This window comes from Manis pentadactyla, chromosome 1 (genome assembly GCF_030020395.1).
Source record: "Manis pentadactyla isolate mManPen7 chromosome 1, mManPen7.hap1, whole genome shotgun sequence".
Classification (NCBI taxonomy): domain Eukaryota; kingdom Metazoa; phylum Chordata; class Mammalia; order Pholidota; family Manidae; genus Manis; species Manis pentadactyla.
The window spans coordinates 159,095,199-159,113,487 of record NC_080019.1 but is presented as its reverse complement, the minus strand read 5'-3'; the positions used below and the strand labels follow the sequence as shown (position 1 = coordinate 159,113,487).

General features: G+C 39.3%; 1 protein-coding gene across 3 annotated transcripts in view; it reads right to left on the bottom strand.

The window, feature by feature from the left end:
- Positions 1-18,289, bottom strand: part of CEP97 (centrosomal protein 97) — a 63,458-nt gene that overhangs the window by 11,628 nt on the left and 33,541 nt on the right. Inside the window, exons 2-7 of one of the 3 annotated variants that reach the window (XM_057502305.1) lie at positions 13,854-14,029; positions 11,919-12,061; positions 11,057-11,215; positions 7,676-7,777; positions 6,286-6,399; positions 5,560-5,726 (exon numbers count right to left, since the gene is read on the bottom strand). In XM_057502305.1, the coding sequence (XP_057358288.1) occupies positions 5,560-5,726; positions 6,286-6,399; positions 7,676-7,777; positions 11,057-11,215; positions 11,919-12,061; positions 13,854-13,896 (728 nt within the window). In that variant the 5' untranslated portion in view covers positions 13,897-14,029. The remainder of the gene's footprint in view (positions 1-5,559; positions 5,727-6,285; positions 6,400-7,675; positions 7,778-11,056; positions 11,216-11,918; positions 12,062-13,853; positions 14,030-18,289) is intronic. The other 2 variants (XM_036916457.2, XM_036916458.2) reach the window with 2 other exon arrangements.

Genomic DNA, 18,289 nt, shown 5'->3' with positions numbered 1-18,289 from the left:
CCGGAATCTGATTCAAGTGTCACAATCAATTTACAGGAAATACAGAAGAGAAGGGAGCATATCAAAGAACAAAGGGATGTAATGACCAAAATAGGCACAGTAGCAAACTCTACAGGACAAATAATCTGATTTTTTCAGCAACAACCAAAAAAAAGAAGAGAGAGAGAAAAGAAAGCAAAAATAAATAATATTTTATTACTTAATAAAAACTATTAGAAGCATTTCCTCCTTGAATACATTCCTGTGGAATAAAGATCATTCAGAATCTTCATGAAATCTGCTCTAAGTTTCCGTAAGTTCTCCTGCCAAGCATATGGCTTACTGAAAAGCTGTTCAAAAAAAATTAAGACCAGAGTTCAATCACCAATTTTAATATTAGCTAACAAGCAACATTTCTAGGTTATACATGGTTTGTAGTTTGGGAGGAAGAAATGAAAGTAAGAGGATAGAGAATGTGGCTCAGGCTTCAGTATTCCACAGTTGAAGTGTGTGATTAAGAGTGTGAGGAAAACCACAAACTGTGGAGCATTAATTTCTCTTAAAATCTGGTTTTCTGCTTTTGCCCCACATTCATCAATAAACATACCATTAGAGAAGTTTACTAATCCATAAAATACTCACCTAGGTATAAAATTTCCCTGCCAATTAAAACACCATTGCCAGTTCAGAGGAAAACAAAATTAAAAACTCACTCAGCTCTAACATACTAAATTGAAATCAATGGAATACAATTATTCTCTGGAAATGGAAGAAATGGTTTACATAATGTAACAGGAATAGGAACTGTCAAGAGAGAAAATTTAAAACAATCTTCTCTTTCTCCTACAGAACAACAACAAAAAACAGGAGTATTGGATGAAATAACACCTGGTATTTGCTTTTAAAATACTCTAACAAACAAGGGACAGATGAAACAAGATTGGCAAAATGCTGGTAATTGCTGAAGGTGCATGGTGGGTGTGGAGGTGTTCACGATGTTACTCGTCCCATTTCTGTGTATATTTTAAATGTCCTTTCAAAAAAGAAACATCTGCAATGTGCTGCTCCCTAACTAAGTTCTGATCTCTAAGCAACAGAGTATAGCTTGGTACTAGGTCCTGTAAATAGTAAAACAGAGACTGAAACAAATTCAGGATGAACCTTAACTACTGAGGTGCCACACAAAGGTGCTGGTGGATTTGCACAGGTGTTCTTGCTGAGAAGGTGCTCAGCCCAAGCACCACAGGGGTGGGGGCTCTTCCAAATACACTTCTCAGTGATACACACACTCAAGTTCTGGCTCCCTGAAGTCATCAGAGAACCTGGGACTTTTTCAGAATAGAGAACAATTTTAACCTTGATGTTCTTAGCAAGTAGTAATTAGGCTGGTTAGATAAAAAAACTGGAAATTCCTTCCTGTCCTGTAGGGCAGTTCCCAATATGACGTGGAAAATGTTTTGAATGCTGGTCAGGATGCCCATCAATTTTTAAGATAACAGCTCTCCCTTAGGGTAACTCCTCCCTCCTTAACAGGATACTTCCAGAGTTGTTTAAAACATGGGAGCACTGTTCAGATGACAGAGTTGTCTCAGGTATCAACTGTAGCAGTAATTTTTCTCTCCAGTATACAGCATCAACAATAATCTAGGCTCCTTAGTTCAACTGTAACTGGATTAACCTAGTTTTCTATGGACTGACATTTGGGTTGTTTCCCAAATAGTTCCCAAATGCTGGAGCTACTATGAATAAGTTTGTACATGTCTTTTAGGAGACATAAGCACCTATTTCTGTAGGGTATATAGCAGAAGTCAAATTGTTGTATCATGGGATATTTGTACATTTAGCTTCGGCAAATACTGCCAGTTTTTCAGTGGTTGCACCATTCATACCCCTCAGTGTATGAGAGTTCCAATTGCTCCATATACTCACTGACACTCAGTATCATCTGTCCTTTTAATTTTAGCTACTTTGGTGGGAGCTGGTTGCTTTGAAGACTCCATAACAACCAGGAAAAAATGAATCTTTCTGAATTACCAAAAAAATCAATACAGTGGTTATCTCCAGTGGGGAAGGGAATGATGATGGGAGTGGGTTACAGAAGATCTCTGGAGTGCTGGCTGTGTTTTATTCTTATCTCAGTAGTGACTATATGGGCATTTTTTAGTACAATTTTTTTGTGTGCTTCATAGTTATTTTATTATGAAAAGAAATAAGCAAGCTTCTTAAAGTAAGGAGAAAGGTAACATTTTCCTAACTGATGCAAATGTGAACAAAATTTTATGGTTATGACATTATAAACAAATATGGCCCATCCTTGTGAGTTTTTTTTTTTTTTTTGAGAGGGCATATCTTATATTTATTGATCAAATGGTTGTTAACAACAATAAAATTCTGTATAGGGGACTCAATGCACAATCATTAATCAACCCCAAGCCTAAATCTCAACAGTCTCCAATCTTCTAAAGTATAACGAACAAGTTCTTACATGGTGAACAAATTCTTACATAGTGAATAAGTTCTTACATAGTGAACAGTGCAAGGGCAGTCATCACAGAAGCTTTCAGTTTTGATCACGCATTATGAACTATAAACAATCAGGTCAAATATGAATATTCATTTGATTTTTATACTTGATTTATATGTGGATCCCACATTTCTCCCTTTATTATTATTATTTTTAATAAAATGCTGAAGTGGTAGGTAGATGTAAGATAAAGGTAGAAAACTTAGTTTAGTGTTGTAAGAGAGCAAATGTAGATGATCAGGTGTGTGCCTGTAGACTATGTGTTAATCCAAGCTATACAAGGGCAATAAAACATCCACGGATGCAGAAGATTTCTCTCAAAACAGGGGGGGAGAGGTTCTAGGCCTCACCTCTGTTGATCCCCAATTTCTCTCCTAATGGCCCCCCTGCGACTTTGCCTGTCTTAGGTTGTTCCTCCCTTGAGGAATCTTACCCATCTCTGGCTAACCAGTCATCTTCCGGGGCCATACAGGGAGATGTAAAGTTGGTAAGTTTAGTACAATTTTTAACTGTATCTGAATTATGTGATACTTTGCACTCTTTTTTTAAGTGCGGGGAAAAACAATCTGAGAAAAGGCTTCCTCCCGTACTTAATTAGTGCAGGGCGACCTCCCAGAGAGAGAAACTACCCCAAGGGAAAGCCCACTCTTCTACTACCTGAAGTCTCTGAATTTTAAACATTTGCAGAACATTATAAAGTTCAAAGAATTCCAAATTCACCTTAAAGTCACTTGAATTAAAATGATTTACACAGTAGAAATACAGACTTTGCATTATTATTCATCTATTCAACAAATATTTCCTGCTTTTTAATACTTTAGTTTCTACAAAACTCCTCAATCCCTAGTCCCTATCCTTAAGTAATAGTGACAATTATAGTTTATTAAGCACCTACCACATCACCAGTATTGCTATCTACATCATCCTTAATCTTCCTAACATCCTTGAAAACTAGGTGGTATTAACCACATTCCAGATGAGAAAACTAAGGCTCAGACACTAAGGTAACTTGCCCAAGCACACAGCTAATGGGTGGCAGGGAAGAGCTGAAGCCTTTTCTTATCTCTACTAACCAGGTTTTATCTGTCCTTCACACCATCTCTGCCCATCTCACCTGCTGCCTTCTATGTATGAAAATGTTGCTAGTCCTACTTCCACAGAAAAATCCAACAATTTATTTCCTTCATTTGAAGGAAGATCCAGGGAAGATAATCCAAGTAAACCCATATTACAGCTTTAGAACTATGCATAGTTTGAAACAAAGTGGTATCTGAATATAGAGCAACCCTCACTGCAAGAAAAAGGGAAAACGACAAACTAGACCTGACATCCGTCCCTCACCTGCACCAGCACCCCCACTATGCAGCCATTCCTCACTACCCCTCTCCCTACTCAGCAACTAGACAGAACAACAGGAGAGAAAAAGGAAAACTCTGCCAGTAATCTACCATTCATCCTCCAAACAGGAACCTCTCAAATGACTACTACCAGCCTCTAGGAAAGGAGAAAAGGGGCGAGGAAGAATGTACGTGTTGAGTACATGAACGCATGACGTCTGCACTGAGAGAAGTGCAATGAGGCATAGTGAAGAGAACAGACTCATCTTAATTTTCACTATCCCCTCTAACTCCATTCCCTCTTATCCACATTCTAGTTCCACACCTCCCCTAAAGTTCTGATTCCACTGATCATGTTCCAGTGTCCAGAAGACCCCATTATGCAGGGGTCCCAGTTCCAAGCCACAAAAACCACCACTGATACAGAGATGGGGGAGTCCCCACTTCTGCTGCTTCACAGGTAGAAGGGGAGGACCAATCAGCATGTCTTCTACCTAACTGGAACACTGCAAGTATATTCACAGAGTCATTGTTATAAAGGGTAGTTGGGTCCTAAGGTATTAGCAATACTGCCCTTACACATATGATGGATTTCAAACTTTTGTGGAATTGATCTGAGACTCTTGACAGCATCCGTAACATAATTTCTACATAGAAGTGCTCCAAGCTGCAAACAACTGATCAACAGAAGAACTTTAAAATATCACTTGTTGTTTATTAGGCACAAAGTTAAATTCACTAGCCCCAAACTCTGGGGATGACATTTATTTCTTATCCTTTCTTAGAAAGGATAGAAAATCCCAAATAATCAGCACAGTCTGTCTATGACTGCACTAATGATCTTAATTTCTAAATGCAAGTTTAAGAAATATTCAGTTTGTTCATCTGTAGTAAGCTAGAAATGGTATTTTCAGTAACTTCCTTGATAAATGTGATGTTAAAGAAGTCATGTTCTAAGAAGAAAACAAATCTACCATTTGCAACAACATGGATGGAGCTAGAGGGTATTATGCTCACTGAAATAAGCCAAGTGGAGAAAGACAAATACCAAATGATTTCACTCATCTGTGGAGTATAAGAACAAAAGAAAAACTGAAGGAACAAAACAGCAGCAGAATCACAGAACCCAAGAATGGACTAACAGTTACCAAAGGGAAAGAGACTGGGGAGAATGGGAGGGTAGGGAGGGATAAGGGCAGGGAAGAAGAAAGGGGGTATTATGATTAGCATGTATAATGTAGGGGGTGGGGGAAAGGGGAGGGCTTTGCAACACAGAGAAGACAAGTAGTGATTCTACAACATCTTACTATGCTGATGGACAGTGAGTGTAATGGGGTTTGTGGGGGGGACTTGGGGTAGGGGAGAGCCTAGTAAACATAATGTTCTTCATGTAATTGTAGATTAATGATAACAAAAAAAAAAAAAATAGCTCCTATCCTTGAAATGGACAGGAACCACTATTCTGAACTATTTATCAGAGTAGTGTTGATCCATATATAAACCCAGAGATACCTAGGACAAAGGTATTTCTCCAGAGGTGTCTATGAAAGAACTTTCTGGAAAGCAAATTGTCAATGTTTATTATAATGTAAAAAAATCTGTAGCTCTATCTCCTGCTTACTCTAGTGACAGCAGTCCACATTACTGTTTGATGGTGGTACTAACCTTATAAACACAATAAATTAAAAAAAAAAAAAAAAAAAAAGAAGTCATGTTCACCTTTCCTTCTGAGAAATCACGTATCCATCTAGGACTCTGAGGTTTAAGCACCAGCTGACAATATATGGCCGATAGTCAAACCCAGGAATGGAAGGTGTTGCCATCACACAAGGATTGTTCATAATCGACAACTGTTCCAATTCAGTTAAGGATGCCAAAAAAGAGATCTGGAACAGAGGATATCTTTGTTGAATGAAATGGCCTATTCTGTATCAAGCACAGGGCTTCTGCTGATTACACACATCTTTGGCAGTTTGAGAAGGTAACAATTACCCTCTTGTTCTGAAAAGTGACAAGTAGCCCTCTTATCCACTGACTTCCAAACTTCCAACAATATGACCATCTGTCCTTGTTTCACAAAGCCCCATAGAAAGCATCAGCACTGTCTCCTAGTGGAGAACCCAACTTTGAAAACATGACAGCAGCCAGAGAAGGTGCACAGCGTGCCTTATTAACCCCTTTAATGTAGATATCCTTCCACCACCAATCACTTGTAAATGGTATGATCATCTCAGTATTACAAATGAAATTAAGCCTTAGTGACCCACTGACATTAAAAAGAGACATTAAGAAAGAAAATTAATGATCATCTACAGCCAAAATATTTCACCCTGATGGCAGCTTCTTCCAAGATGCTTATAATCTAAGATGACATCACAACTTTCTCCTGAGTCTCTTCTGGACTTCCCAGCTTCTTGGATCCCAGAGAATACTCTCAAATTTTACCTCATTTAAGTCCCGGATTTCATTTTCTGCCAAAGACAGTATAGCAAGACTTCTGGGTAGATAAGCAGGTGCCATTCTAAGAGAGGTGATGATGTTTCCATGTAAAAGCAGGGTCTTGAAAGTAAAAACAGGATGAATTACAAATGAAAAGATTACAAGTAATTGGTCTATTTTGACAAAACCAAAATGGTGCATACGAAAATAAAAAGATCTATTTTATTGTACTTCTTGTCACACACAAATCAAAGACTGTTAATGCTACAAGGGTCCTAGGTGGTCTTCTGCTCTAACTTTCTTGTCACATCCACATTCTAAGCTCAATAAAGTTTAAAGACTTGTCCAAGAACACATGTCTGCTATAGCAACTAGCATTTTGTGAAATTTCAGTTACTAAGATCTGGATTATTTCCAACATATTTTTTCATTTCCTTTTACAACATCAAAACAGAGGGTGAGAAAAGTGAAAGAAAACATTCACTGCAACAATCATGTATAAGGCACATTTTTCAAAAGAGAATTTACAGTTTATTCTTTTGGAAATTAAAAGCTTGAGGAAGGTAGAATGTGCTACTTGCGGATGAAGCTGGCTCAAATTAAGTCAGCAACAATGAAGAATAAATCCAAAGACTATGAACACCCAGGATTCCAATAAGAAAATTATGCCTCCATTCCAGAAAACAAATCTACAATCATCTTTACTTCACTTGAATTCTTAGTATCTGGCTAAACCAAATTGTTTAGAATAATTGTTGCTAAAAATGATTTGTGCCAAAGATGTGGGGCAAGTTGAGCTAATAATACTGCTTCTGAGGCTTAATGAGTTAGTTCATCTGATGCAAATAATATCTAATGAAGCAAAAACATGGAAAGAGGCTACATGTTTTTTGAAGCTGTTATTCCAACTGTCACTGATTTGACTGCATGAGTTATTCTCTTCCACAAAAAAAGGTACTATATTCTACAGGTTTAATTTTTTAATTAAGATGAAGTTAATTTTGAAATACCTATCAAAATTACCTTTTGCTTATATCTGTTGCTAAAAAAAACAGCAATACTAAGGGTTGAAAAACATTCAACCTCACCAACCAGTTGCGTACTATATGACTAAAGCTGCTAGTGTTGGCTGGCTGGGCGGGAAGGAGAGTCCATCGTCTTCGGAGGATGGTAAATAAGAATTAACTTTGACTACAATGGCCAGTTTTAGTTAAAATAAATCAACTATAGAAACTGACAACAAAAAGTTCCATGCTTGATTTCTAGTGCCCTAACAGAATTTTTACCAAAATGAACACAATCTTCTGATACAGCAGGCTGCTTTTAGGCCAATCAGACCACTTTCTCTTGGTACTTAAGTATAAAATCTCAGAAATGACGAAGAAAGCACACTTACCTTCAGTGACACCAATTTAGATACATCACCTATCTGGGGTATATTATTGTCTGATAAATCAAGGTGCTGTAGGACTGCACAGCTACTGATTTGTTCCATGGCCTATCACCAGAAAAGCATTCCATTAGTTCATGCACACCAAATCAAAACATGAAATTCCTCTTTAGGTTCTTGTAGCTGTTTCCTGACTCCTCTGCTTATTAATGGGAAGCAGAGGAGCAGGGCTTAGCAAGAGAAAGAGGTAGTAGTGCTTAAGAATTTCATTCATTGTTACGTAGCAAGCTTCCATCTTCATTAACCCCCTAAGAGTAGAGGATCTTATCATTCTAGAGATTTAAGCTTGAAGAATCTAAATTATGACACGACAGCTGGTCTAGCACAGAGTTCATGAGTTGAGAGTGGAAACAAACTGTCTCGATTCAAATTCTGGTTCTGCAACTCTGGCTGTGTGACCTTCGGCAAATTACTTAACATCCCTGTACTTTGGTTTCCTCATTTATTTAATGGGCATAATGACTATCCCTACCTCATAGGTCGCCATGAAATTGAATGAGTTAGTATATTTAAGGTGCTTAAATATAACTAACATAAATTAACTGCTCAATAAGTCACCTATTGATATCATTTAATTGAGTCCCCTCATCTAACAAATCAAAAACTAAGACACAAAGTTTTCCTCTGAGATCAGGAACAAGACAGGGATGCCCACTCTCCCCACTGTTATTCAACAGAGTACTGGAGGTCCTAGCAACGGCAATTAGACAAAACAAAGAAATACAACCAATCCAAATTGGAAAAGAAGAAGTTAAACTGTCACTATTTGCACATGACATAATACTGTACATAAAAAACCCTACAGACTCCACTCCAAAACTACTATAACTGATATCGGAATACAGCAAAGTTGCAGGATACAAAATTAACAAACAGAAATCTGTGACTTTCCCATAAACTAACAATGAACCAATAGAAAGAGAAATCAGGAAAAAAATTCCACTCACAACTGCATCAAAAAGAATAAAATACCTAAGAATAAACCTAATCAAAGAAGTGAAAGATCTATACCCTGAAAACTATAAGACACTCAAGAGAAATTAAAGAGGACTCTAGCAAATGGAAACTTATCCAATGCTCTTGGCTAGGAAGAATTAATATCATCAAAATGGCCATCCTGCCCAAAGCAATATACAGATTTGATGCAATCCCTATCAAATTACCAGCAACATTCTTCAACGAACTGGAACAAATAGTTCAAAAATTCATATGGAAACACCAAAGATCCCGAATAGCCAAAGCAATCCTAAGAAGGAAGAATAAAGTGGGGGGGGATCTCGCTCCCTAACTTCAAGCTCTACTACAAAGCCACAGTAATCAAGACAATTTGGTGCTGGCACAAAAACAGAGCCACAGACCCGTGGAACAGATTAGAGACTCCAGACATTAACCCAAACATATATGGTCAATTAATATATAATAAAGGAACCATGGACATACAATGGGGAAATGACAGTCTCTTCAACAGATGGTGCTGGCAAAACTGGACAGCAACATGTAAGAGAATGAAACTGGATCATTGTCTAACACAAAAGTAAATTCAAAATGGATCAAAGACCTGAATGTAAGTCATGAAACCAGAACTCCTAGAAAAAAACATAGGCAAAAATCTCTTGGACATAAACATGAGTGACTTCTTCATGAACATATCTCCCCAGGCAAGGGAAACAAAAGCAAAAATGAACAAGTGGGACTATATCAAGCTGAAAAGCTTCTGTACAGCAAAGAACACCATCAATAGAACAAAAAGGTACCCTACAGTATGGGAGAATATATTTATAAATGACAGATCCAATAAAGGGTTGACATCCAAAATATATAAAGAGTTCATGTACCTCAACAAACAAAAAGCAAGTTACCCAATTAAAAAATGGGCAGAGGAGCTCAACAGACAGTTCTCCAAAGAAGAAATTCAGATGGCCAACAGACACATGAAAAGATGCTCCACGTTGCTAGTCATCAGAGAAATGCAAATTAAAATACAATGAGATATCACCTCACACCAGTAAGGATGGGTACCATCCAAAAGACAAACACAACAAATGTTGGCAAGGTTGTGGAGAAAGGGGAACCCTCCTACACTGTTGGTGGGAATGTAAATTACTTCAACCATTGTGGAAAGCAGTATGGAGGTTCCTCAAAATGCTCAAAATAGACTTACCATTTGACCCAGGAATTCCACTCCTAGGAGTTTACCCTAAGAATGCAGCACTCCAGTTTGAAAAAGACAGATGCACCCGTATGTTTATCGCAGCACTATTTACAATAGCCAAGAATTGGAAGCAACCTAAGTGTCCATCAGTAGATGAATGGATAAAGAAGATGTAGTATATATACACAATGGAATATTATTCAGCCACAAGAAGAAAACAAACCCTACCATTTGCAACAACATGGATGGAGCTAGACGGTATTATGCTCAGTGAAATAAGCCAGGTGGAGAAAGACAAGTATCAAATGATTTCACTCATAGGTGGAGTATAAAAATAAAGAAAAACTGAAGAACAAAACAGCAGCAGAATCACAGAACCCAAGAATGGACTAACAGTTACCAAAGGGAAAGGGACTAGGGAGGGTGGGTGGGAAGGGAGGGATAAGGGCAGGGAAAAAGAAAGGGGGTATTATGATTAGCATGTAGTGGGGGGCATGGGAAGGGCTGTGCAACACAGTGAAGACAAGTAGTGATTCTAAAGCATCGTACTACGCTGATGGACAGTGACTGTAATGGGGTGTGTTGGGGGGACTTGTTGAAGGGGGGAGCCTAGTAAACATAATGTTCTTCATGTAATTGCAGATTAATGATAACAAAATAAAAAATAAAAACTAAGACACAGAGATATTTACCTAAAATTATTAAGCCTGTAAGTGATGAAAGGACTAGAATTTAAATTTCCTGACTTTTGAAACAGTATATTCTCCACTATACCATTAAAGTTACTTAAAGCTTAATTCAGCATGATATATATTTCCTAAAATGTTATTCTACTGTTTATCTAATTTTCTAAGTGTAACATAGATCATTTGTTCACATTTAATATGCTATTAAATTATTCTAATATATTTTACTGTTAATTTTATTAAATATTATTAAAATTAACATTATATTATTACATATTAGCATAATATATAGAATATGCTGCATTATGTTTTCAAAATGATTTTTTTTTCAGTTTATGTTAACTGAAATTTTCCTGGGAAGCATAATAGGGACTTTCACTTTTTATTCTACTTATTTCTATACTGCTTGAATTTACCTTTTACAGTAACAACTTTTGTAAATTAAAAAAAAAGAAAACCTAATTATTAAAAGAAAAAGGAACAATTCACCTTGAGATTATTTCCTGCCAAATTCAGCCACTCCAAATGGACTAGTTCCTTTAGTCCTTCTACATAGCCAATGCTATTATGAGGCAAATTTAACACTCGGAGTTGGGTCAGTTTGGCCACACCCATCATCCGCACCAGCCGATTATTAGCCACTGACAACTGTGAAAAGGGAACATATCATTATTCTTAGGAAAAATTACACACTTTACTTCCACATTAGGGTAGTTAAAAGACTCATTTATATGGCCATACATTCTCAAATACACAAACCCCAATTTAGCTTTTCACATATGCTGTCTAAATATTCTACAGTGTAACTGTTAGCTTGTTGTTCCTAAACAATGTAAAATACAGATAATGCTCAGCAATCAGACCTCCTCCAAGTACTAAAGAGAAAATATGTTTAACACAGCAACTACTTGAGAATGTAACTTCTATAAGAATAGGGTCTTTAAAATGCCTCAATTAAAATCTACAACAGTGCCAGGGCCCCACAAACATTTGCTGAATTAATGAATGAACTCTTTATCCCCATCATGAGGTAAAATTTTATCCAACACTGATATTTTGTCACCATAAAATGTTTTCTTTTTTAACAAATGCTTCTTAGAATCCTAGTTCACTCAAAATGTAGCACATAGGCCTTCATCTTCAAGAAAACTGTCATGTAAAAATGTAAGGTAACATTTAGCATTTCCAAGGCCTGGAGAGTTACTTTCTGTTACATTATTTTATTGTTTTATTTTGAATAATACTAAAAAATCCTATATATTTATTCAAAATAAATATATTTTATTTTATTGTTTTATTTTGAATAATAATAAAGTCCTATATATTTATTTCCCCAGATAGCAATACCTACTTGTATTAATTGTCTGCATTTCTCAAGATTTTCCAATTTAATAATCTGATTTTTATCCAGAATCAAAGTATGAATATCAGCTTCACAAGGTAAGTTTGGACTTAATTTCTGCAGCCCCTGCCCTGACCAGTTGACCAGTGATCCTTGAAAAAAGAAGGGAATTGTTAGAAGACACAAATGTAGTAGCTGAGCATGGGGGACGGAATGATACTCATAAAATTTCTATACATTTAGAACTAGAAAACACTATAGCATAAGTATCCAGATTTAAAGCAATCAAGTTCTAAATGATTACAGATTGAATTTACTCACTTCTTTTCAGAAATATCAAATTCCACCTATATTTGTTGTAGTATACTCAAGCTTCTATGATGTAATACTTTGGAATTCTTCACATTTAAATATGAACTATTATTTCCATATTTTGTGTCTAAGTAATGACAGTATTTTTTTAGTGGGATTTATCTTTTGATAGAGATCAACCTACTTGGAACCTAACTACCAGGAAGTATATCCTGAAGTGCCCAAACTATTTTGAAAATCAAAATAATTCAGTTACTTTATGTACAAAATGGGAATAATGTTATCTAATTCTTTAAATTGATAGGGGTATGAAAAGAGAAAGCACATGAACAGCACTCAGTCCCATTCCTGCCACACAGCACTCAATAGAATAATTTAGAATCCTGTCTTGAACAAGTTACTGATCTCTTTTGGGCTCACTTCTCTACTTTGTAAGATGGGGATGATAGTACCTGACTTCTAAGGTTCTACAGAGAAAATGAGGTAACGTTAAAAAAAAAAAAAAAAAAAAAGGGAAGGAAAAAAGCACTCCAAACATGTCTAGTTCATATAAAAAGTGCTCTATAAATGCTACCTGGTCTTATTATCAGTAAATTCCCTTGGTGGGTTAGGAAGGTGCAGTTTAAGAAAAGCGTGTAACTGAAGGGGGTGGGGCCAGAAAAACTGCCAATTTCAAATTTATATCCAGATTAAGATTACTGCGGGAAACAATTAGGCGAGATTACTTTCCAGAAGGGTTTCAACGTGTTTCCAGTTGTTCAATGGCTTCCAGTATTCGGGGGCATCCTCTGAGAATTTGGTGAAAGCTGTGTACTCTCCCAGGAAAATGCACACCTCTGCACAAAATTCCAAGGGGTCAACAGTCCTCCTAGGACCATCGATTCCCACGGTGCCCCAGAAGTTACGGCCCCTCAGATAACTGAGCCCCTTACTTAAACCGGGGAGATAGGCCTCAGCCCTATCCCCCACTGCCCACCTTAGAGGAACGCGGCCCAGCCTTAGAGCTGTAACCACAATAAAGGAGCTCGGCTCACGCCCGCGGGCTGCCGGCCTCAGCGGCACCCACCCCCGCACTCCCCTGGGCAGTGACCAAACGCGATACCAGCCCCGGTGTGCAGAACGAGAGCTGGAGAACAGCGGGCCCCGGATCATCCCCGGATTTTATCACAGCCATCAGACACTTCCGAGGAAGCGTTCAACGTCAACCTAGGGAGCTGTTTGAGGGGTTTCCTGGACGTTCTAGGGACCTGGGGCAGGGGGAACGCGTAAAGGGGTAGAGGGAGACGCTGCAATTTTCACTCGGGCACCCAGAACTCAAAACTAAAACATCCAAGAAAGATGACCGCGGTCCGCAAGCCGCCGCCCACTCAGCTACAAGAGAGCGGGAGCCCGGGAGGCCGGAGTGCCGGGGGTTGCAGCCGCGGACTCGGCATTCACCCGGAAGCCGGAGAGCTAGGCAGCACCGCGGGACTACAGCTCCCAGAGGCAGCGCGGCTCGGGGACGCCCACGACCCCGCAAAAAAACTGGTCCAGAGCTGCCCCCCTAAACGCAGGTTTGTTCTCTCCACCAGGCGACTATGTGATTGTTTCATGGATTAAACCGTGGGTCTCAGCGGTGGGGAATCACCTTACCTTCTCCAGGAGGTAAAGCCGCCTCGCCTCGTGCCACCGCCATACTTCAGGCTTGCTAATAACACCAAGCAACCGTCCTCCGCGGCTCTGCGGAGCGTATAGTCCGTGAGACTGAGGCCGGAAACTACAGCTCCCAGGATGCACGGCGCGCAGGCCGTCCAACTGGCTGCCTACGCCTAATGATGTAAAGCTCGGTTTAGAATCCGAGGCTCAACGAATTGAGGAGCCCTGGTGGACTCCCTTATTTCGCAGATGATCAAACTGTATTGTTGGATGGTCATTTCACTCCCACTTCTAGATGTTTGCGAAATTTGACATTTTTACATTTGAGATGCTTATAACGTCGCTACTTAATGCAGACCGAATTTGAGAACTCATTGCTAGAACTCTATGTGAGGGCTTGCCCCTTTTGTCAATTCTGAATAAATTGTAAGTTTTCAACTCTGCTATAGGAATAACTAGGGCGATCTTGTTGATATAGTTAAAATGTATACTATTTTTTGGAAAATTTAGCTAAAGCATGCTGGGCTAGAAGCATCTATACAGTATTTTTAAGTGGTTGTTCTTGAGTAATTAACAGAACTTTCCACCTGGGGCCATGAACCTAGAATTTGTCCTAGAAGTATACATCAGTTTAGTGTAGTCTCCAAAATCAAGACTTTCACTGCCTAACTGGTGGAAAGTAGGCTCACACTTTTGAAAGAACTATTTATTACATGCTGCATAGTGTGATTGTAACTGAACTCAGTTAAGATGTCAGGGAATGGAGAAAGAAATGGAAACTATAATCTTCAGAGAAGACTTGAAGAAGGAAGTGAAATGGAGGTAGGGCTTAAACACAGGGTAGATTACAGTTAAGAGGTAGGTGATGGGAAGACATTAGCACAGGCTGCAGGTATAATGAAGCTGTGCTCACAGCAACTGAGAAGCTCACCTGATAGCACCAGAACTCGCTTCCAATTTCTACTACCCACTCCTTCATGCCATCTTGCAAACTTTATTCTGAACTCTCTTTTCAAAACAGTGACCACCCGAGTCTCTGATAATTTTGTTGGCAAAAATCTAGTAACTCAATGCATCTAGGTTTCCAGGCATTTGATTCTGTGACCATTCCCTCCTTCTTGGGTTCTCCTACTATCTCTATGCTTACCTTAACTTTTTTTTTCTTTTTAACTTTATCTCCCACTGTTTTAGTCTTTAAACCAAGTTTCCTAGTTCTGAGGAAGGAAGAAATACTAGAAATTTTATCTTCTAAACAAGAGACCCCTTACCTAGAAACAATCTTGCTACATAGGTGTAAGATCAAAACAAGCCTGAATACTGCCTCCTACCAACCTTTGTTCTCTGGAATGTCTAGTGAGGATTGTGGAGAGTCTCTGACTCGGGGAGAGAGAAAGCACTTACCTATCTCTGGAACATAGCAGGGTGATGACTTGGGAGGGGATTCCTGGAAGACCAGAGGGTACTTAGCACAGGCTCTTGCAGATAAATAGCAAAACCAGAGTTCTGTCTAGTTCATCTCACATGGGATTCTGAGCAAATGGCCAAAAAGATCTGTTTTATGGGGTTAACTAATAGTTTTCGTTCTTAAAAAGAGTGGCCAGATGTTCCTGGGCATAGTCTCACATGCCAAACTGAACCAACCCTTTATTACACCACAGAAACTCTGCTTCACATACACCTTTTATATCTAAAATCAAATTACTGCACTTTAACTAAACTGCCTCATCTTGCAAGCTACACTCAATTTGGAGGATTCTACTAACCAACACTCTGAACCTCTTTATACATGGTAGCATTTTTTGGCCGGCCCAAGCCCCACAAGACTTTCTTCCCTATCAACACAGTATATTTGATCTCCACACAACTGATTGCTCTGACTCATTTCCCTCGTCTCTAATCTATCTGCTCAGTGCTTGTGGCAAGATCTAAGTAAAACAACACCTTTTATCATGTTAATCCCCTCCTCAAAAACTTTCCTCTCGAAATTCAACTCTCAAGGACTACCATAATGTGGCCTTAACCTACTTCCCACCATTCACTCTGCTAGTTTTCATTTGGTGTTTTTGAATGAGGGACTGACAAAATGAAACTGGTGTTTTAGAAAGGTTAAACTGCTCATATAGCAAAGATGAGTTGAAAAGTAGAATAGCAGCAGGAAGGAGACTGCTGTAATAGTGGATGGGAACCTCTAACAGCAGTTTCAGGAGAGTATTATATACAAGTTTAGATAACACAAAGAGACTAGGTATACAGGAAACTGGAACAACTTTGTGATGGTGCACTTCATCTTAGCAAAACAAACGAGGTTTTTTAAATTAGGATAAGAAATTATATTTGCAAGAAGTAAATATAGTAATAACTTCAATTTTTAAAGTTTTAAAGCTATTGGTGTAAAGAATTTTAACACTAAAGATTTTGAAAATGTGCTAATTTCTTTAACAATAAAAAATTGTTTATGTGAAGGTCTAGGTGCAAAAAATTAAATGTTGGGAGAAGGCAAGATGGCGGCATGAGTAGCGCAGTGGAAATCTCCTCCCAAAACCATATATATTTTTGAAAATACAACAAACACAACTACTCGTAAAAGACCAGTGGATACAGTACAACAGCAAGGCTACATCTACATATGCAAGAACTCAGTATCTCATGAAGGGGGTAAGGTACAAGCTGCAGCCCAGTGGAACCTGAGCGCTCTCCCTACCCCAGCTCCTTGACAGGAGGAAAGGAGTCAGAGCGGGAAGGGAGCAAAAGCCCAGGACTGCTAAACAACCAGCTCTAGTAATCCACACCGGGAGTGCAGAAACACAATGCACAGTGTGCTGGATATTAGAGAAACGGAAAAGCTAAATCAGCGAGCAGGTCCCCAAGACCGGCTGCCAGGGACAAAAGAAAAGCAAGTGATTTTTGAAAGTCTTAAAGGGACAGGGACCTCACAGGTGGATGGAATCATCCCAGCACACTCAGCCCAGCAGCTGGGAATCCAGAGAAACTCCAGGTGCCCTAACCCTCTGGGCAACAGCGCAGCTCTGAAGCCCATTCCCCCAGCTGGCATGGCCCCCAACACAGTGGACCGGTAGCCTGAGAGCAGTCACACGAACCGGCAGTGGAGGGGGCCTAGCAGCCGGGTAGCTGCCACGTGCACCTCAGGCAGCAGTGGAGTGGCTGTGGAGCAGCCGCACATGCCCATGGCAGCAGAGCAGTCCAGGAGCGGCTGTGCCACCAGCAGCCACACAGAATCTACTCCCAGCACACAGCTGCCCGAGCCAGACCCAAAGGCTGCCATGAGTATGCAGCTGCCTGGTGCAGGCTGAAGAAATCAGGGCAAGGCGTGAAGGGGCACCGCTCTCACAGGTGAGCACACCCAGTGCACCTGCCACTCCCGGCAGGGCTCTGGGCTACCCTGACAGGAACCCTGCCCACGGCAGCTTAAGGGATTAATCCGGAGGTTGCTCCAGGGGTGCGTGTAACCAACACAGGCAGCAGAGAAGGGCAAGGTGAACAGCAAACAGGAAAGGACTTCGTTCTCCCAGGTGACACATGCGCTACCTGCCTACAGCTAACTCTACTGCTATGAAAAAGCAGAAGAATTTGGTCCAGTCCAGAATTACCCAGACAACACCCGAGAGAGGGCCTGGGGAGATAGATTTAACCAATCTTCCTGAAAAAGAATTCAAAATAAAGGTCATAACCACGCTGATGGACCTGCAGAGAAATATGCAAGAGCTAAAGGAGCAAGTAGGGAGGGAGAATACAGAAATAAAACAATCACTGTAAAGGGGTCAATCCAACATGAAGATATAAACATTATAAATATCTATGCTACAACACAGGGGCACATACATATGTGAAACAAATACGAACAGAATTAAAAGGGGAAATAGAATGCAATGCAATCATTCTAGGAGACTTCAACACTCCATTCAATCTGAAGGACAGATTAACGAGACAGAAGATAAGTAAAGACACAGATGCACTGAACAACACAATAGAACACATGGACCTAACAGACATCTACAGAACTCTACACCCAAAAGCAACAGAATACACATTCTTCTCAAGTGTACATGGAACATTCTCCAGAATAGATCCTATACTAGGCCACAAAAAGAGCCTCAGTAAATTCAAAAACACTGAAAATGTACCAACCAGTTTCACAGACCAAAAAGATATGAAACTAGAAATTAATTATACAAAGAAAATGAAAAAAACCCACAAACACACGGAGGCTTCACAACATGCTCCTAAATAACCAATGGATCAATGACCAAATAAAAACAGAGATCAAGAAATATATGGACACAAATGACAACAATAATTCAACACCACAAAACCTGTGGGACACAGCTAAGGCTGTGCTAAGAGGAAAGTATATTGCAATACAGACCTACCTCAAGAAATAAGAACAATCCCATATAAGTAGTCTAAACTCACAG